The 21,882-nt window shown below is 48.0% G+C and overlaps 1 protein-coding gene across 1 annotated transcript in view; it reads left to right on the forward strand.

Moving 5' to 3' along the window:
- ZMYND10 (zinc finger MYND-type containing 10) overlaps positions 1-21,882 on the forward strand; it is a 1,281,921-nt gene that overhangs the window by 94,112 nt on the left and 1,165,927 nt on the right. The window contains exon 2 of the mRNA XM_069644108.1: positions 5,223-5,331. Within this exon, the coding sequence (XP_069500209.1) occupies positions 5,223-5,331 (109 nt within the window). The remainder of the gene's footprint in view (positions 1-5,222; positions 5,332-21,882) is intronic.

Consider the following 21,882-nt stretch of genomic DNA (forward strand, 5'->3'; position numbering starts at 1 on the left):
CAAAGTACTCCCTAATGGCTTCTCTCATTTCTTCTCTGAAGACCCCATCTCTCAGGAGCCGGTCATTTCAACGCCAAAGGGATTCCCTGGCCCTAAGACCGGACATGGTTATGTCCGCCCCCACCAGGTCATAGTCCGACCAGCTGATTGGGCGATGCTCACAGTTGTCTACTCTACTAGCGTGCTGCTGTTCCAGGAAGATGCAGTCTATTCTAGTTCTAGTTATAGTGTCATGGACTGCTGAGTGGAACATTTATCCCAGCTTTGCTGGGTGTGCTCCTCTCCAAATGTCGACCAGCCCTTGGTCCCACACATAATCCAAGAACCCACCATTCGCAAAATCACCCCCCTACTTCCCGTAGGGATGAGTTCACAGCTGTCCGCCCACATGTTAAAATCCCCTCCCAAGATGAGGAGACCCTCAACCCTGTTCAGGATCTCGCCCATTGCCTCCCTCAGAAATTGCATCTGGCACCCATTTGGGGAGTAAAGGGTCGCTATGGTTATCCTACTATTGTCCAAGTTCCCCGAGACCACTAAAGCCCTTCCATAAGCTCGGCTCTAGACCGTCGGTTCCGAAAGCCTGTGGCTTCTGTGAATTAAAATCCCCACCCCTCCTTTCTTGGAGGGCCCAGACACCCAGAATACTTGCCCAATATGGGGACCCGGGACCCGTCTTTCTTCACCCGCCACCGTTTGGGTCTCTTGCACCAGGAGGACATCCAACCCTGAATTTCTCATCTCCCTCCCCAGCAGGGAGCGTTTTGTAGGCGAATTGAGGCCTTTCACATTCTGTGAGCCCATCTTAAGGGCCTCGACCCGACACCCCTCATTCCCCCCTTCTCAGGATTTGCCATCAGGGGTCACGTTTTCTCTCCACCCATCCTCAGCATTATAGGGCCCTGTTGTTCCCCTCTGAGTCCCAGATCCGTTCCGCGCTGAATAGCCTTTCATCCTCTCCCCTACCCCCTCCCCTTTGGTTTGAGATGCTTGCCCTAGGGCAAGCCACTATGGGATACAAAAACTGCAGCTCCCCCGTTGTCCTCCTTATCTCCTCCTCTCCCCCGGGAGTTGAGTGATGCCCTGCATTCTTACTCCGCTTTCCGTGGTACTCAGTCTATAATGCCTAATTCACATTTTTCACTGTGAGTAGGCCTATTTGGTTTCTTGAATTTTCTCTTTCCCTTCATCTTCTTCTTCGTGGCCCAGGGGCCTTCGGGTTCCCTCGCGTGCTCTGTGGGCGCCGCTCCTTCGCCTCTCTCCTCCGCTGCAGTGCCCTCTCCCTTGATGACTTAGAGCACCTGGAGTGCCTTTTTGCCGCCGGTTACCCGATAGTCAACTCTGGCTCGCTCAAATGACTAGGCGAAAGGGTTTAGTGTGTGTGTGTGAGGGGGTGGCATTCTCTTCGACGAGCAAGCGTCAGGACCGAGAGGTCCTGAAAGACCCTAACTGTGTTCCCTACAAATATGAAGCGGCCAAGTCTCTTCGTCTTCTCCAGCACCTCCATCTTGTCTCTGTATCGGAGGAAGCGCACCACTATGGACCTGGGGCCTCCGCCTCCACCACCTCCACCTCTGTGGGCTCTCTCCAGCTGGACTTCCTTGCTCCCCTTCCAGTGTGAATAGTTGGTTTATCAGGCCTTGCCCTTTCCTCTCAACCTTCGCTGCTGTTTCCCCTCTCTCCTGACTCACCCCCAAGACTTGCAGGTTGTTTCGTCGTTCCCTGTTTTTTTCGAGGTCATCCATTTTTAACAACATATCTTATCTTGTCTCCAGGTCCGTTAGTCTCGCCTTGTACTTCATGTCGAGGAGGTCTGGCTGCAGATGGTTATTTTCCATCCCCTCCGTTTTTCTTCCAGTGTATCCACCCTGCCTCGAAGGTCGCGTATCGAGACCTGTATGTATTTGTATTTTGTATTTATTTTATTTAAATAGCGCACCAGGCCCAAGGGCATCCGGGCGCATCACTTAGTTTCAGGCATGGTACAGGCAAGACATTTGAATTGAATATGCAGAAATATACAAATTATACAATTTATAATATACAAATGTACAATAGCAGGTTATAACAAAAGGCCGTCCTGATGGCTTTAATTTCTTGCAGTATGTCCTTGAGGTCCTCTTTGGCGAGTGCCGTTGAAGGGAGGGCCCTCCACTGAGGCCATTCTATCTGTGTCGGTGTGGGGCGCCTCTCTGTTGCTCTGTTGTGGTCTCCGGAAGCGCTGTAGTGCCAAGATCACCTGGGTGGGTGCGCGGTTGTTTGAGAGGGCTATATTTATTTGCTCCAGGGTCGCCCTGTCGAGTCACTCTGGTTCCTAGAGTTCAGGTTCCAGGGCCCGGTTTTGCACGTCAGGCGAGGTTCCACTGTCCTCGTACCCCTTCCTCTGCGTCCGGGGCCTGTGGTCGGGCCCTTCTAGGCGGAGACCCCTCCAGCGGGTGGGCAGCCACAGGCGCCTACCGGGCCGTCAGTAGGGGGGTCCATGTGTGACTCCTTCTTTTGGGGGGGTGGCCTCTCTCCTTGGTGTCTTGTCACTTCCTTCGGGATATTCCTCTTGCTTGTGTTGGCCCCTAGCTCCTTCCCCTGGTGCTGCCGGGGGGCCATGTATCACAGCATGTGCACAGAACGTTAGTTGCTGGGCCCCGTCTGAGGTGCTCTTCGTCCGGCAGGTCTTGTGCCGACCCCTCCCGTGAGGAAGCCTCCCCTTTGCCACTTATCCTCCTTGGTTCTGGGGTCTCTGCTCTGTATGGACGCACTTTGCTTCGTGGAAGAGCCAGTTGTTTGGTAGGCCTCCTCCCTGTTACTTGGTTTACCCACTGGGGTGGGCCCCCGTGGTGGTTGCCGTCCCTGGGTGTGCTCTGTGCACCCTGGTGATAGTTCCTGCTCTTTGGGTTTTGGTCTTTTGCGTCCCCTCAGGGCTCTCCAGCTTCACCCGGGTCCTTATGGTTGCTCTCACCGGGTGGCCCCCTCGTCCCTGTCTACTCCCCCCACCGTTCGGGGTCTTACTCTGCTGGGGTATCGCTGGTGTCGGTGGGGGTGTGGGTGGGTTTGTGTGGGGGAGCAGGTCTCTGCTCGTGAGGGCTTGGCTCTTTGTTTTATGTACCGGGGTCTGGACCCCTTCAGGCTTTGCTGTTAGGGCTCCGGGCTTTGGGCGGCAAGTCGCGTGTTGGAGTAAACCCAGTCCTCCTTGGGGGTAGGTGCACCCCTCCTTCCTTCAGGTTTCGCGCCCTCCGTTGTCAGAGCTCACAGGCCACTTTTACTATGCAGGGCCTCTGTCTGGGTGCCCCAGGGTCAGCCGCGTACCTCCCGCAGCCTCCTCACCTTAAATGGTCTGGCTGGCGTCGGCCGGCGGGATCCACTCTGTGGACTCCTTGCCCACTGTGTGTGGCTGCGCTGCCGCAGCAGCCGCTCGGGGGGGGGGGGGTCTACTTCTTTCTTCATACGAGGTCCACCAGCGGAGAGCTTCAGCTCGCGCCACGTCTCCTGTTTTCTGCGGGCCTCTCCCCAATCCACGCAGGAGCGCACCCCAGTCGGGGGCCACCTCGCTTTGCTCAAGCGCTCCCCGCTCTGTCAGGACCTTTGCTGTTGATGGTGTTCTCCCGTTTTCTCCGGGTCTCCGCCGGCCTCTGGTGCGCCTAGGTGGGCTCTGGGGTGAGGCTCCCTTGCTTCTGGGCACCGGGCTCTAGTTGTTCGTATTGCGCAAGCCTCTCTGGTGCAATTTCAGTATCAGGGAATCTGCATCCACTTTCATCAAGGGGAGTACTTCAATACGTCCCGCTGGCAATCAGGGGGCCTATCATTCGGTCTTGGACACTCCGTCCTTGCCGGGGGTGAGATCTGCTCAGTAGGCCCAACTGGCTAACACGGACCACGATCCCCACGTGTCCACCATGGTACGCGCCCCCTAGCGGTCGACTGGGTATTTTAATATAAAAGCAAAGTATAACTTACCTTCTATTGCAGGTTGCCAAGGTGGTGGTGGGGGGAATCTTCACACACAATTGCATTTTATCTCAAAGTATTCTGCAAGTGTTCTAAAGTAATTTGCCTGTATTTCTACACTTGTGGTGTAAAGTTAAAAAGTGTTTAGTAATTTTGTTGCCTTTTTATTACAATTACCATTATTTGCATTATTGCTGAAACTAAGAATAACTGTGGTACCACATAATACTGTAAATTGTATGATTATTACTAGAGTAGAGTACAAAGTGAGTATTAGTTATTTGTATATATTCACATAAACGTAATTGAATCTAATAAAAGAACTGTGTTAGCACATAACATAGTGTGTGGACATTCCATTGTGGGGGGGTTGGGGAAGAACTAGCCTGCATCACCTCCCTTGAATCTCAGCTTTTGTTGCTCGTCCATAGGTACCTGTTGAGAGCCTTTGCAGGGGTCCCTCTACCCCAACTATATAGTGGGTAGCACCACAGACACCACCTCCATTCTTTACACTTGGCCTGGCATCAACTCATGGGGTCTGCTTATTAAAGGTAAATGGGTATGTGGAAGAGCCTTGGGGAATCATCCGTGTACCCTCAAGTAAAACAGCTCATCGCAGACAAACCCCTTGTCCCCAGAGTCTCGCCGCTTAATGGTGGCGTGCCCAAACACATTCCACAAGCAATGGATGCACAGGCTTTTGTATTACATACCTTGTAAGAAATGTGTGGAACGTCTGCTTACAACGAAATATCAAGAAATCATTTGTAAAGTATAAAATGCCATCCAAATATGATTCCCAAAGCATTTGGTCTGCCTGGAGACTGCTGCACACAAGTACAGGGGATTGGGAGTAGTGTGGGGCTCTCACTAGATATAAAGTTAATGATCCCTTGGACCAATTGAGAATCTGCTTTTGGATTCCTTTGAAAATATTATGCTGGTATTTATTTTAGAATATTCCACAAAATACTTAATTGTAATCTAGTGCCAAGTATCTAAATTCATATATTATCCTTGTTCCCTTCTCAGAGTAACCAAAATCTACCTGAAGGTCTATGCTTCTCTACTGAATATCTGTGTTACTGTCTTCTCTTAATGAATATTAGCCAGAAAAGCACTTCTAATTGATCTCAATTTTGTATAAAGTAGACTTCTATAAATGTCATTTGATTTGTATGCATGAAGGTGAGGCAAAATGGACGCTTCTATTAGTGACATCAAAGTTGTATATGCTCAAGACCCATACAATCTTACCCCTTTGATTTTGCATCTTTCAGGTGGTTCAAGCAGCACGAATACATTGAGAAACTGAATATGCAGGCAATCCTGAATGCTGCAGCAACCGAGGAAGAGTATATCAAGGAGCTGCTGGTTACTTTCGGAAAGGTACCTTTTGCCAGAGCTTGGGCACGCTTTCTGGTTTCTCACCATCTGTGGTTGCTTTTATAGCTGTTGGGTTAGAATGGTTAGATCATCGTTTTTATACTCCTTTGTACATTAAATACTTTTGAATTGTATCATCAGTGTGGTTGTTGGATAATGTTGGGGCAAATCCCCAGGCAGGTTTCAGGGCTACTAGGAGTTTGCAGACTCAGAACTCATGGAAGGCCCAATTCCTTCACCCAATAAGGAACGCAAGGTCCACGACAGGCAGCAAGTTCAAACTGCGGTTTATTACAGCCAAAACCAACAGGGATCAGTACAAGGATCAATCATATCCTGGGACATCTTGAAGCTTCCTGGTTCGTGGGCCAGTTTTGTAGGCCCATTGCGTCAGTGATGTCACTGCCTGGGCCCTTCTCCAGAAACCTAGCGCACCATGGGATTGGGCGCTGAGCGGTAGTTCACCTATGGCGGACTGTATACATGTTAGTACACTGGCTCTCCCATGTCATTGTCTGGCCTGGACCATCTCCGAAAACCGCTACTTCTACAATGTTGCAGTGTGAGGGTCTTACCATTGGTTCTTCCCCGTTGCTACCCTCCCCATGGGTACTAAACTGTGATTGGCTAGAGCTGATGTTCCCCAGGCCTGATATCTAAAGTGATCCTCTGCTCGTGGTGTCACTTCTCAAGGTAATAACAATTGTGTGTCTGCATTGTAACTTGTGTGTACCACCATAGACTATGCAAGCGCCCGTTTTCACCATGCAACTCTCGTCTCTCGATGTAACATCTTTGTTGCAATCCTTTGCCTATTAAGGTGAGACTGCTTCTCTTTCCCAGCTGCTAGTTTCAGTTCATCGGCCCGGCTGGGTCACATGTTCAGAGACCGTGTTTTGGGCTTCTGTAGCTCTGAATTATTCTGAATTTACAAGATTTATTTATATTTATTGCTGCTGGTGTTGTTCAGGGAATGGAATGTCACTCGTATCATAGTCGCCTTGGCAGCGGACCCGGTCTCACACGTTTGCTACTCTGCACAGCCTGAATTCACTCTGTTTCGCTCCTGCCGAGGGTCTGCAGCCTGCTGTGGTTTTCCTAAGCCATGGCATGATATGATATGGCATTTATAACGCGCCTATACACAAGTGTTTCAAGAGGCATCCCTCTTCAATAAGCATTTCATTTTGGGAGTTTATTTTGCCTACTTGAAGAGTTCCCTCAGAAGTGTAGAGGTGAGTAGGGTCTGAGCGGGCAAGGACCACCTGAAATCTATAAATGCCCATGGAGCGTTGTGTGGGCATTTACAAATGTCACCCTGCAGACTGAGCAGCAGGGGTCGCTCTCTGGTTCCTGTGAGAAACCTGAAGGTGTCTTACCCGCTAGTCACCATGGACCTGTCATCCAGGTGGCCAGGACACGGCCATCGCTATTGGATCCAGTTCCTGGGGGTGGACCAGTGCGGGAGGATCACCTGGATGAGGGTGTGGGACACCGAAGGGTGAGACACGGTATCCCCTTCCTGTAACACCTTCTCCCCATGCTTCCAGGTAGGATACCTAAAAGTTCAAGCCCCGCCCCCTTTTCCGACACATACACTTTCTCATGGGCAGTTCATCGAGAGCTACAACGGACTAACCCTAGAGCTGCATGCCTGACATGTCCCAAAACAAGGGTCAGGCAGAGTCGGGAAATTACTGATAATTACACACACCTGACTTCCATCACACTTCCCCACACGAATAAAAGGCAGAAAATGAAAGAACACTCTGAGCAAGGCAAAACGCACGAGGAAGCAGCAATTTCCGAGATGGCAGTTTAAACCGAGGAGAAAGGCGGCGAGACCAGAGAGGACTGGAAGGAGGGAACTACCCTTGCCGGACTGGACTGTTACGCTCAAGGTTACAAGCGGCAATGTTGTATGAGGAAAGATAACTTGTATGCGATTGAACTTTATGAAACCGAAATAGGTACCAGATACAGAGTGGTCCGGCGCCACGTGGGTGATCACTCGAAGGACTCTGTTTGGTATCCAACTGAGTGTGTGAGAATCATTGAACTGTGAAATCGAAGTGGTCCTGCACTGTAAAGTGACATCCTGTGCACATTTGAAAGTCTTCGATTGCCAATGCCTATGAACTGAAATTGGTCTGAGCCTGGCTGAGGGAGACTAATTGTATAACAGGGGCTCTGAGCCCAGAAGAGGGAGATCTGGGGTGAACCGTGTTTATTGGTCCAGCAAGTGTGAACCCGACTGAGGGATGCCTGCGACCTGAGCACGGTTGAGGGGGACCCAGGGTGAAGAGTGAATCGCCCGACTTGAATATTTGTAAAGGAACTTTTTTTTTTGTCGTTTCTGATACATAAGGCCCTCTGAATCAAGAGACTTTGAACTTAAGAGACTTGAGCACAGAAGGAACTGTGACCTCGTGCCGGTTGAAGCACAAGAGTGTGCTGTGCTCGGGTGACCCGTCTTGTCCCGTGCTAAAAACATGGGAAAGGGAGGCCAACGGCCTGAACATTCTGACTTATCATTTTGTAAACACTTCTGTTTTCCATGAACACTACCCCACACGAATTTTAGCATAGCGGTAAGGATTGGCAATAGTTTTCTTTTAAGTATAGCCCTTTTTATTTTACGAGACAGCAGGACTGTATTATTTGATGGTCGTAGCTTGCTCCCATCTTAGATTTAGGTTTAGATAGGCGTTTTCACACCCTTGATAAAGTTCAATAAACACCCTTGAACTGTGGTCACTTGTCTGTCTTACTCTGATACCATGCCTTCCTTGCATTCCCTGTCTGCATCTGTCGGGAACCAGGAAGCACTCTCCACTTCTTTTTTCCTGTCTGTATGGAGTGTGGGTGGCGGAGGCCTATGGAGGAGCTGAGGAGGCGTTGTCTAGTATGGAGGGAAACTGCAAGTAGAAAAAAACATTTTTTGTGTTTGCATGCGTGTGAGGATTATATGTATGCAAGCATTCATGCAAGGGTGTTGTGTGTAAGTGTATATATGCATGGGCTTGTCCAAGTGTACACATATGAATGTAGTGTGAATTGTGTACATGTGTGAAAGCAGTGTAAATGTTCTGGGCGCTTGTGAGAATGACAGAGAAGCTGTCTGCGGGAGTGTGTCTGTGCACGTGTATGTAAGGCTGGGGCCCAGAAAGAGGCATTGGAGGATGAAAATGGAAAATCATGATCATGAAAAGAGTTTTGAATGGATTGTGTTCTCCCAAATATTCCTCATCGTTGATATTCGTATCATCAAAGATAAGGAATACATGGGAGGAAGATTCAATTGAAAGAAAGTTACCAGGGCGTAAGTAACTTGTTCTTCTCCCTCTGTGTAATATTGTCCCGGCGGCCTCCTGCTTCCCCCTTTCTTCCCGTTACCTCTCCCTATCCTGGGGAACGTTGCATGACATGGCGTTTGCTCGAGTATTCCTCTTCAGTGTTTGTCTTCTTGTTCCTCGACTTTTTTCCGGTGTCCTGTTCTCGGCTTCCCTTCTGGCTGCTGCTGTATGCTGTTGCTGAGCTTAGGAAACTGTTCATGCTCCCATCTCTGATGGTCTTGGCAAGGTTCGTTGGGTGTCCTACTCGCCATGTTATGGCCGTGGTCCTGCCACCAGCTGGTACAGGATTCCACTCTCCTGCCTCACAGCGGTTTCTTCGTTGTAGCCTGCAGCGGGCCTCCGGCGTATCAGACTGGTGTTCTCTGCCTCCTTGAAAGTCACAGGCTTCACCGCTCGTCTCTGGTCTGCCCCTCCAAGGAGTGATCAAGTCAGGGGGCTTTCCCTGCGTACGATAATACTCTCTCCTTCTGCATTGTACTCCACTCGTCTCGGTTAAGTGCATGTCTCTTCTTAAGAGACATCATCTTTTGCTTTTTCAGCCTGTTTATTTCAGTATTTCTTTCAGCCAAATCTACAGAGGTCACATTATTCTTTCTAGCGTATGGTATGATATATGCTACTATAGTATTTGTCTTAGGGAGTTCCTCCCAGTCGGGTCCCACATTCCCCGACCTTTAGGGAAGGTCTTGTGCTGCAGGCTCACCTCCCTAGCCTCAAATGGGGGAGGCTCTCGCCTGGGGAGGAGAGACGAATATCCTTGATTCATCACACTATGTGGCAATCCTGCCATATATTGGTGAACCAGAATGGACATGTGTGGGCACAATCAGTATGAACATGTTTTTACACTTGCAGAGTACTGGCACATAGTGGAAAAAGGCATTATGAAAATGTGTTGGAAAATGCACCTGTGCATTGGTGGCAACTTGGCATCTAATGGTCTTTTTCATGTATTACCTGTGACAAATCTCTGGATGTCGTTCCTTCTCCCCAAGGAGCCCCTTCCCATGAGGCCAGGGAGGTGAGGCTGCTACCTCATAGTCCCCCTGGGGGTGGTACTCAGGGGGAGGATCTCTTGGTGAGGGATCGCCCTATGGGACTAGGGACAACTATCTAGGGAGAATGCAGTATATTTCCCATCAATCTCCCTCCCCTAATCCTCCTTTACCTTGCCTTCCCATGTACATTTGTCATGTACATCATAGTAGCAGTACTGAGGCGAAGAGGAGGCAGGTCCACCTTGGAGAGAGCTGTCAGCAAAATACTGGGACAAGGAGGTGTGGAGGCATGAGGAGCACCCCTCAAAACCTGATTGAGCAATTTAGTGTTTCACAAATTCCTATTGGCCAAGGCCAATGTAAAATAAGAGGGAAAACCAAGCAAGGAGTCAGACACTCCCACGAGGATCTGTGAGCCTGGAGGACATTCATCGTGGAGCAGAGAGGAAGCCGCTGACCGGTGTATGAGCACGAGAGAAGAGGCGTCCATACCCGGTCTGCAGTACCCTGGCCGACTGGAGTACTGGAAGAGCAGAAGTCTGATGCGTCCTCAGATTGACTTTGTCATGTTTCTGCATCTCTGCCTCTGGGTGGCGCTGCTTGCAGACCTGCAGGGTGTTCTCTACCATCACCAGGGAAGACCCTAAATCATTATTTAACATTTAATAAATCTGAATATCTGAAAACATGGACTTAATTTCCCATAATGCATCTCCAAGGTACCAGGAAAACCCGGCAGCTGAATCTAGAAACTTTTGGAATCTGAGTAACATGCATACAGGTTTCACTGGGATGGGAAGCACAAATATTAATTTTAATGGACTGCAACCTTCAACATGCCATGGCAATTATTGTGCTTCTGTTTAAATACTAAAACGCCTGTTGTTGGTCAGCACTGGATCCTCTCCAAAAGTCCATTCCAGAGATTCCCTTTTACCACAATTGTGACTGATTGTGTGAACCCCAAGCATGCAGCTCCACCCTGGGCTTCCACCCTGCTAGCACTGCTTATAAGTTGCCACACCCTCAAGCTTCCTTGTTCTTGCATTGCATTCTGAACCTCATGCAGCTGTGACCCATTTGGCATCTCTTCCCTGCTCCTTTGCTGCCTTTCTCCATATTTTTAAGCATTTCCTTGCAGGCTGAGTCCTGCCCCCTCTCCCTGCTCGACCGTTTGCTCGCTTTCAGCTTCTGCCCATTAGTCAGTCTGTTTATCTTGCCTATATGTGTATCCTGCTCAGTCACCTTGTTCCACTGTCCTGTACCAACTCCTTACCTTAGTTACCTTGCACCAGCTCCTTGCCTCTTACCTTGCGCCAGTTCCGTGCTATAGTGTTCTGCTTTCCTAGTTTGTTTTCCTGCTCTGAACTCTTTTCCCTTTTAGGGCTTTTAGTGTCTGGTAAGTGTTGTATGGGGTCCACACTCGCGCCTCTGTGTATTCCTTTCTACAGAGAATGGCTCTTATACCTTAGGAGGCATTCTCCGCCCTTTCCTCTGTCTCATTTTACTTGTAGTCTATAGAGTATTTAATGTAACAGTGTGTTGCATTCTTTTCCCGTAGAAGGCATCCACTGTATGTTCCGGCTGGACCCACACTGTTGTGTCTTGTTAAGTACTCTCCTTGTTTGTTCCTTAGGGTCCAGATACAGAAGCCAGTCTTGCTACCCCCCTCCATGGGCTTGCAGGGTGTGGTGCCTTTTAAGAGTAACTTACACAGAGGCATTGAGCTTCCCTTATATCTGTGGGTAGTCCCAAGTCCAAACTGAGTATAGACCCCTAGTGGGTTTCCTCATCGTTTGTCCAGTGCATGGTTCCCATCCCTTGTTGTTCACCATTGGGGTCTGCCCTTTCTTTCTGTTCCGTTGTTCTGAATTGCCTTTTTTGTTTGTTTATTTATTATTATTTATTATTCTTCGGTCTTGTCTGGCCTCCTACTGTATGCCTGTCCCCTTACATCAGCACAGCCACCCCAACCTTACCTGGGTGCCCTGTGTAACCTCTGATATACTTATTGTAATGGTGTGGAAGGAGGAGACTAACCCACAGGTGGCATGATTGTTGCAAAAGACTTTTTCAAAGTGACCATAAAGTGAAGCAGTCTAGCTGTGCAATTCTGTGGCTCTTGTTGGTCTTTTCCTTACCTGACTCCACGCCCTCCTGTCAGGGCTGGCTTTGCTTCAAATCTCGCAGGAATCTTTGAGGAGACTGCAAGTGAAGCGGTCCGCGGTTGGTGGACTGAGGGCAGCCGGAAAGATCGCTGTGAATCCAGGTAAAGAGCCCTTCCTATTTTGTGGTGAAAACTGTAAGGAACTCATGGTGGCAACAGTAAAGACAGACACAAGTGATCACAGTTCAAGGGTGTTTATTAAACTGTATGCAGGCTGGAAAAATGCCTAATCTATACCTAAATCTAAGATGGGAGCAAGTGTCGACCATCAAATGAAAATAAGGCAGTCTTAGTGGCGTTGTGTCAAAAAAAAAAGTCCCTATACTAAGAAACGTATTACCAAACCTTACAACTAATACAAAAAGGGTGTTGATGGTTTTCAAGAAAAGATAGAAGTGGTCACAAATAATGCCAGGAAGCTGTAGCTTGGGTCTTCCTTCCCCACGATTTAAGCACGGGGTAAGGTGGGATCTTGGAGCACAACACACACTCAAGCTTTCCCAGCACGTGTCAACAGTTTTTTTTGATTTTTGTTACTTTTTTGTATTGATTTTTTTTCCATACCACATAATACTACAAAAATAGAAATAATCAAGTACAACACTCTAGTTTCATACCATTCCCATTATCATCCTTCCCCCACCCCATTAACTGCCTATATATTAGTCTGCCTCCATTATTATTCTACCACACTTTCCCTGGTTCCTTTGGATTGAACAATGTCACCGTCAGGGTGATCCATTGGAGAAAGTCTGTTCCAAGTTTCTGTTTTTGTTCTCCCAGTGCCTTTTCCGGCACTCCCGTTTCAGCAGTTCACCACTTTCTCAGGTCTTCTGAACCATCTATTGATACTTGGCTCCTTAGTGGCTTTCCACTGCATGGCTATGCTACGTTTGGCTAGTATGTAAATTAGATCTTTAATTTTTACGAGGGACTTCTGCTTCGTACTTTTCTTAAACAGGCTTTGGCTTGGATTAGCTGTAGCCTAGCATTTCTAGAGCCTGTTTTGTGCTATAGGACTGTACTTTGCCACTCTTTGTCCTCTAACGTTCTTCCCAGTTCCTCCCATTTCCCTTGCATTTTAATTGAACTCTCGAGGTACGATCAATCAGTGCTTCAAAGATTCTGGAAATGGTCATGTCCTCCCTCTGGTTTTACAACATATTACATGCAACATGTTCAACTCCCCCAAATGCCGCCCCTCGAACCCCCCCCTCCCCACCCCGGGAATGTCTGCATCTTTCAGTCTATCTGTCCGAGGTATTCTTCCTGGTCTTTTTAATTGAACATGTCCAAAATCCTTATCCTGTGTGGGCACCATTGTTCCATATAGTCCCTCTGAAGGTATTCCAGGGTTTTGCTCCATTCTTCGCAAAATTTCTGATGGGCCCCTTGTATGTTGTAGGTTAGACTTTCCATTGCCACATGAGTCCATACCCTCCTTATCCAATCTATAGACATGGGTGGATGCTTCTGTTTCCATTTATGGGCCAATTCCAGCCATGCGCCTATGAGACGACCCATAAAGTTCAGTTTTTGTGTCCTGGTGAGTTATTTGTCCTTGGGGCTCCACAGTCCACACATCCATATCTCTTCTCCTATAGTTCCCATTGTCGGGAACATCTAGTTCATATGTGCCTTGATTTCTCCACAGAATTGTTGTATTTTTGGGCATTCCCACCATATGTGTCTCCAGGTTCCTTCAATTCCACAGCCCCTCCAGCATATTTCTGAAGAATTCGGAAACATTTGACTAAGCCTTTCCGGTGTGTAGTGCCATTGCAGTAGGATTTTCATCCACATCTCTTTTGTTTGAATCGCTGTTGTCAATTTTGGGATCATTTTCCATATGTATTCCCAATCCCCTTTGGTGATGGAGTTGTTTAACATGCGGTCCCATCTTCTGATGTAGTTCCATTTCACTTCTTCTACAGAAGTGTTTAAAAATGTATAGGTGATGGAGACACATTTTTTTTAACCTGTGTTCGTCATAATATATTTTTCAAACAGGGTTAGCTCTCTTGACACTGCTTCTTTGATTCTCGGCGTGTCCAACCAGTGATATATTTGGTTGTACCTAAATTTGTCTGTGGTATTGATTTTAAGCAAGGCTGTGCAGTCCTCAAATGATGCTTTGATCTTCGTGCATATCTGCGACCATTTTACAACCTGCTTCCTCCCATTTCTGGAACGCCCCTTTCTCGAGCCCTGGCGGGAATTTGGGATTTCCAAAGAGAGGTATGAAGGGAGCCGGATCTTTCGTTAGTGTTCCTTTCTGTGTGGCATTGTCCCATATCTCTAGTGCTGCCTTCATGATTTCACTGATTTGTACATTTGGGTGTCTGTGTTTCTTCCCTACCCAGAGCATATGTCTGGTGGGAGTTGTTGCTACTGCTCTGTCCTGGGCTGCCCATAATTTCTGTGATTCCACTGGTATCCATTCCTTCAGCACCCACAGCTGGGCTGCCTCGTAGTACTTCTTGAAATGTGGGAGTGCACATCCACCGTCCCTTCTTGCGGCTGTGAGAACTGTCCTAGATATTCTTGGGGTTTTCCCCTGCCATATATAAGTCATGATAGTTTTTGTTAGTGCTCTGAAGAAGGATGAAGGGATTCTGATTCGAAGGGCCTGGAATAGATATAACAGCCTTGGGAGTATAGTCATTTTAATACCGTTATCCTGCCCCACCATGATTTTGATAGGGGATTCCATCTCGTAATTTCGCATTGAATTCGTTGCAGGATTGCGGGGTAGTTCTGTGTAAGTAAGTCTTGTATTTTCCCTGTCAGTGTTATTCCCAGGTATTTCACCCCAGTTTTCGCCATTTTGAAATGTAATGCCTCTGCCATTTTTTGTGTTTGTGCGGTGTCTCCTGCCAGAGCTAAGGGTTCCGATTTCTGTCTGTTAATTTTCAGGCCCGAAAGTGCTCCGAATGTGTCCATTTCCTGCATCAACCCTGGGAGAGAATGCTCCGTATCCCCCAGGGCTACCAGCATATCGTCCGTATAAGCTGCTATTTTGTGGGAATATCCCGCCATGTCTATGCCCTTAATGTCTGTGTTGGCCCTTATCCTTTCCAGCAATGGTTCTAGGAAAATGGCGTATAAGAGTGGGGAGAGCGGGCACCCTTGTTTCGTCCCCCTTCTAATATTTATCTTGTCCGTTAGGCTCCCTTTCACTGCTACTCGTATATTGGGGGAGTTGTAATTTGCTTTTACCATCTCGATGTATGTTTCCCCCACCTCCATTTTCCTTAGTGTATTAAATAGGAGTGACCACTCTACTCGATCGAACGCTTTTTCTGCGTCCAGTGCGAGAACTATCGCAGGTGATTGCTTGATACCCGATTTTTCCACCAGGTGCACTACTCTCCTAATGTTGTCATGTGTTTGTCTACCTGGGACGAAACCTGCTTGATCTCGGTGGATTAGCTTCGTGAGTACTTGTTTAAGTCTGGAGGCCAATATTTTAGTGTATATCTTAGCATCTTGATTTATCAGGGCAATGGGACGATAGGAACTAGGAAGCTGAGGGTCCTTTCCCGGTTTTTGGAGAACTAGCATCTTTGCTTCATTCATTGATCTTGTGATGTCCCCCTCATTCTTAAAGGAATTAAATAAGTTTGTTAGTATAGGAACGAGTATATCTTTATATGACTTATAGAATTGTGTGGTGAAACTGTCAGGGCCTGGAGCCTTGTTCCTTGGTAGATCCCTTATTGCTAACATGACTTCTTCCTGCGTGATTTCCTCACCTAGCATTTGTCTATCCATTTCCGATACCGTTGGGAGATCGGTGCCATTCAAGTATGTAGTTTGCAGACTCTCGTCTGTTTGGTCAGATGTGTATAACTGTTGGTAAAATTGTGCAAATATTTGGCCTATCTCTGCCATTTGTGTCTTTCTTTCCCCTCCCCCCTCATCCTTCAACGCCTTTACCGTCCTCTCTTGTTTTTGCCCTTTAAGTTGCCTAGCCAGATATGTGTCAGCTTTATTGGCTTTAACATAATACCAGTGCTTCAGTCGCAACAGGTGCCTTTCTGCTTTCTTAGTGCGGAGAGAGTCTAGCTGACCTTGGACGTGTCTGAGTGCTTTGTGCAGCTTCGGGGTGGATTTCTGGTTAAGTTCTGTCTGGATCTTTGCTATGCTTTCCTCTAATTCCCTTTCTCATTGAGTGTTTTGTTTCTCCCTTTGAGTCTTTAGGGCTATTAAGTGTCCCCGGGTGACTGGAGATTTCTGGAAGATTGTTTATTTCCAGGTATTCAGTGATATGTTTCGCAGTGTGTTTCCTAACAGTGGGTCCCTAATTATCTCCTCCGGAAGCTGTCAATTCCACAGCCCTGGTGATTTGTGAAGTAGGGCTATCTCTACCCAGAGGGGGGCATGGTCTGATAACGATATGGATCCTGTATGCGATTCCCGTGTTTTGCCCAATCGGCCCGTTGTGACCCATATATAATCTAGCCTGGACATTGTCCCATATACATGCGAGAAATATGTGTATCCCTGCTAGGTGGGGTTGGTATGCCTCCACACATCTTCCAGGGATAGGTAAGACATTTTCTGTTTTAAAGCCTTTGACGGAGTTCCCTGACCCTGATGTCTGTGCCCGGATCTGTCTCGTTTCGGGTCCCACGCTATATTCAAATCTCCTCCCATATCGATTTCCCCCACTGCAAATTTTTCCAATTTATCTAATGTGTCTTTAAGAAAACCGTCCTGGCTGGAGTTTGGGGCATATATTGATGTTAGGGTGATAGGGATTCCATCAATTTTTGTGTTAATAAATAAGAATCTCCCATGTTTATCTCCTTCTGTTTGGAGTATCTGTGGGATTTGCAGAAGGCTATCATGACCCCTGCTCTTTTCTCAAGCCTGTTAGCCTGCAGGATCACACTGTAGCCTTTCAATTTGATTTTATTCTTTTCTTGTCCCCGTATATGAGTTTCTTGGAGCATCAGTATATCATATTTCTCTTGTCTTAAAAAAGCTTCCACTTTCTTCCTTTTGACCGGGGAATTAAGGCCTCGAATGTTATATGTTAGTATTTTTATCCCCATTGTTCTGTTCTGGAATTTTGTTTCCAGATACCTCAGACAGATTCTAAGTACGCTTGGTCAATCCCGTGAGTGTACCTTACCCCAACCTGCTTGAACAACTTTCTTCTCCCCCCCCCCCAAACTGCCCTGAGGTGGACTCTGGTTCCTATGACCGCTCTGGTGTTGCGCCGTCCAAGCCATGCCCACTTAATCTCAGCGATAACTTGTGGGGTATTCTAAAACCCCTCCGGTTCCCAAGTAATCACTCTATCCCCCACCCCTCGCCACCCCTGTGTGTTTGTCGGTCCCGCTCTCCCCGTTACCGTTAGATTGCTGGGCAGATTGAGGTGTCCCTGGATCTGTGGACTTCGGAGTCTCTAGTGTTTCTGGTTGTTTCTACTGAGTTCTCACTCCTTTTGTTGAGGCCCTTTTATCTTCTTGTCATTCCTCTTCCATTCCCATTCTGATTTTCTCTGGGTGAATTTTTCTGATCGTCCTCTTTGGCTAAGTCCTTCTAGGTCCTGTATTCCCAGTATTTGCTTCCCTTCCTCACATGTTGTTACTCTTCTTTGTTTCCCTTCCCACACGAACAGAAAACCAAATGGGAAGGTCCACTTGTAACTAATTTGTTTCAACGAGAGTTCCTTTACCACTGGTCCCATTTCCCTTCGTTTTTGCAGTGTGGATTGTGCCAGGTACTGATATAGTTGGATGTCCTCCCCATTCATTCGTATATGCTCCATTGTCCGGGCTCGCCGGAGGATTTGTTCTTTTTGAGGGTAGGAGGATAGAGCCAGCAGTACGCCGTGGGGTCTTGCACCTGGTTCCCCTGTCCTCTTGGGGCCTACTCTATGTATTCTGTCTATTGCAATTTCTTCTTCGTCTCTAGCGTCTAGGATGTCCTTGAATACCTGTTGGACTGCTTCTTTCAAGTCTCTTTCTTCCACCGTTTCTGGCATGTTTTTAATTCTTATGTTTGCCCTCCTTGAACGATTTTCCAAATCTTCACATTGCAATTCTAGGTTGTGGGTCTGTCTCAGCAGTTGCTCCTGGAGTTTCACCTGTTGTTGCACCTCTTCATCCAGATTTTGCGTGATTTTCTCCAGGTTGTCTGTTCTCTCCCCCACAGCAGTTAACTCTGTCTTGAGCTCTTGTACCATAGTTCTCATATCTGTTTTAATAGTTTCAAATTGAGTCTGTACATTGGCCATGAACTGTGTCTGCAATTCCGCAAACCACTTTTTCATGTCTTCTTTTGTTACCATTTCTCCTGGCTCCGTCTCGACGTTTCCCGCCTTGGCACTCTGACCCTCTTGATTCTCTTTCCTCGTTGAGATTGCTGGTGTCCAAGTTTCTGTTCCCCACAGTTGAGTGAGGCGCTGCTCTTGTTTTCTCTGAGGTGACGGATGGGATTGATGCACAGTTTTTCCCCTAGATCTGGACATAGATGCAGTTATGGGTTGGGGTACTCTGCAACTGTGTTCCCCCTGGTTTCTCCTTTTGCGGCTGTCTGGGGGTGTATTTCGTCCCTGCTTGGTGCCACATGTGCGGTTCAGACTATTTGTACAGCCGGGGTCTTATCTTTGCAGTCCTGTGTCTCTAGTGGGGTGGTCTTTACGAGGCGATATGAGCCCTGCAGTGCGGCTGCTGGGAGCCCCACTGTTTGGTGCTTGAGGTACCCTCTAAAATTCTTGTGCGTTTATCTTTTGCTTTCACCCCCCGGGGGTTCTACCTCCTACTTTTGCCGCTCTACAATCCTTGTGCGCCCCTCTTTGTTGGAGCCTTTACGTTCCCCTTTTTCCTCCTTTCCGCCCCTCCTGCAACTCCCCTGCTGCCCAGTTCGTATTGTACCTTCTAGTGTGGGGGAGGATCAGTGTCCCCTAGTGCGCTGCCTCTGTCAGCCTGGGCCTCTCCGTTGTTGAGTCTCCCTCTTTTGCCGTATACTGGAGAGTGCTGATCTATTGATTCGTCGTGGGTCTTGCTCTGACCGCTGTCCTCGTTCTGGATGTCCCACGGTGAATCTCCATGTTCCCGATCACCGCTGGTCCGCCTGCCAACTGCTTTCACCGCATCCTGCAGATCTGGTCGCTGCACTGCACCTCCTCCATTGGGCCCATTCTGATGGCGGTTTCCTTGCGGCGCTTGAGGGTATGTAAGACCCTTCTTCTGTCTTTCCTGGCACGGGGCGGCGACCTCCTCCACCAGCTCTCTGTGTCTCACGGGTGTTGTGTGTGCTCTGCCAACTGTCCCCAATTCCCCACAAGGATCGGGATTTATTTAGGGGGCTGGACCCCGCTCATGTGGTCCGCGTCCCCCGCTGCCTCGCAGCCTTTCCCGCTGTGTCTGACGACATCAGGGGCCGCCTGCCTCCGCTCCCACTCTCGGTGCCGTCCTAGAGTCGGCGGGGCCGCGGCGGACCAGATTCCACTGCTCCTCAGTTGCTCCACACCTCCAGCCTTCGGGGGCAGGGTTTGCGTGGACCGTAAACGGCGAAATTATATTTCTTAATTGGCGCGGCTGTTGGGGGAGAGGACAGAGCTCCGCTCACGCACGTCCTCCCCTCATCGCCGCCATCTTGGAATCTACTCTCTCTGATATATTAATGAGTGTTTCCGTGTCCTCACACCCTATAGTCTCCTCCGTGACGGCCGACCAGCTACATTTTATCCAACTTATCATGGTCCTGTGGAGCAGGAACTGACCATTGTGTCTATTAGTGGCCTTTCTTAGTTCAGTAAAATCCAGAAACCTATTTTCGTTCCTCAGATCCCCTATTTTTGTAATCCTGCAGGCCTCCCAGTGTGCCCTTACTACTGTTCCATGTCCATGCATATCGGCCATTACCGATGCTAAGGGCGTCTGGTGATATCAGGTCTCCCAGGCCCATAGTTTTGCAGGTCCTCCTCAATACCTGGTTCCCTAACTTCACTAAATGGGGGTGGCTATACTGTTCTCCCGGGGAAGTCCAGATTAGATCTCTGTGAAGTAGTCTCTTTAATGCTGGTTGTACGGCTGGTTGTACGAGAATTGTGTCTCTGGTGGGGTCGTCTGCCATCCATTGTACTACATACTTTAACTGGAACGCCAGAAAGTGTCATTCGAAATTTGGGATCTTCAACCCGCCCTGCGCATATGGCCTCTGAATTACCTTAAGAGCGACTCAATGCCTGCCCCTGCATATTTTGTGTAGTTCAGTAAAGAATTTGTTAGGAACATTGTATGGGACATTTCCGAAGCAGTGCATCAGTCTCGGCAATGCCACCATTTTTAATAGTGCCGGTCTTCCAGCCATGTACAAGGGTAGCTCGCTCTAAAAGTCCATTGATTTAACTAAGCCCTCCTCAGCCACAACTGTTAGTTTCATGTTCCAGCCTAGGGTCACGGTGTATGTTTACCCTTAGATATCTAAAGGAGTCCTTCCATGGTAAGGGTAGAACCGGCAGATCTGCTTCTCTAAGAGTCACCATCCCTGCCGGTGGGAATAGACATGACTTACCCTTATTTATTTGGATCCCTGTCAGTATACCAAAGTTTTCTAACACCTCCAACATGTACGGCAAATTTACCTCTCGGTTACTTGGGTATAACAACATATCATCTGCGTACATTGACACTGTGCCACACTCCATCCATTACTATGCCGGCATCGCTATAGTTCTGTATCAGAAAAGCTGCTATGGGTTCTGCTGCGATAATGTATAGCATTGGGGACAGCGGACACCCCTGTCTCGTCCCTTTGTGCAGTTCCCATTTGTCAGAAAACATGGAACCTCTCCTGACCCTGGCCATCGGTTTGGTGTATATTAATTTCACCCATCTCGTGTAGTTCAGACCTACTCCCGCTTACCAGTAGTGGCATATAACCAGTCTCAATGAACCGAAACAAATGCCTTGGTGGCATCCAGTGAAGCCACAGCGCATACCCCAACCCTGTCTCTCGTGCAGTGGATGACCTGATGTAGTCAGTTCAGGTTCCCTGCTATACTCCCAGGAAAATATCCTGTCTGATCTTGATTGACCAATGTTGGATTACTTTCCTAAACCTATTTGCCAGGAGTGCCGTAAGGATCTTATTATCCTTGTTTAATAGAGACAACAGTTTATAGGAACTACAGTCCGTGCCTTCCTTGTTTTATTTGAGGAGTGGGATTATCACCGCCTTCCGCATACTCCCTGGGAGAATTCCCTCTTCATATGCCTCATTGTATACCCTAGCTAGCAGTGGTGCCAACCTATCGACATAAGGCCGTCCATACCTGGGGTCTTTCCAGGGGGCAATTTATGGGCCACTTATAGTGGCTATCACTTCTTTTGGGGCTATGGGCTCCTCTAGTATATTCCTTTGTTGTTCCTCTAATCTCGGCAGGGTGAAGAGATCTAAGGCTTCCTGCAACTCTTCGTCTCCCTCTATGTATATGTCTGTGTACAAAGCCTTATAATATTCCGTAAATACTTTATTAATGCCTGCTTGCGTGTTTACCTCCTCCCTGTCTGCGCTTTGGATGGAATGTATCCGAGATCTTACACTCCTATTTTTATATAGCCAGGCTAGTTTACGCCCTGGTTTATCCCCTTGCGCATGACTTCTTTTTAGATATGTTGCATAGCTGAACTTCCCCAGCCTATACCAGTGCGTTATACACGCATGCCTCAATCTGATTTCTTCCTCCAAATGTTCCTCCGTTATCCCCCTGCCGTTTCAGTTTCAATAATTTGCTTTCCGTATCATATAGGTCTTTAGTAATAACTTTCTGTACCCCACCCACAGTGGCTATCATCTCTCTTCTTATTACCACTTTATGTTTCCCAGATCGTACCCACTTGTTTTACACTACCCTCGTGAGTTCCATAAAATCAACCATGCTTTTGTTAATGTTTTCATTAAACACTTTGTCTTGCAGTGACTCGCTTCTCAATCTCCAAATAGGTATGTGCGGTCTCGGGGCCAACACCCTCCATGCTGCCAAGAGAGGAGCATAGTCCGACAAAACTCT

The sequence above is a fragment of the Ambystoma mexicanum genome, chromosome 2p, assembly GCF_040938575.1.
Source record: "Ambystoma mexicanum isolate Mex_15411 chromosome 2p, UKY_AmexF1_1, whole genome shotgun sequence".
Classification (NCBI taxonomy): Eukaryota; Metazoa; Chordata; class Amphibia; order Caudata; family Ambystomatidae; genus Ambystoma; species Ambystoma mexicanum.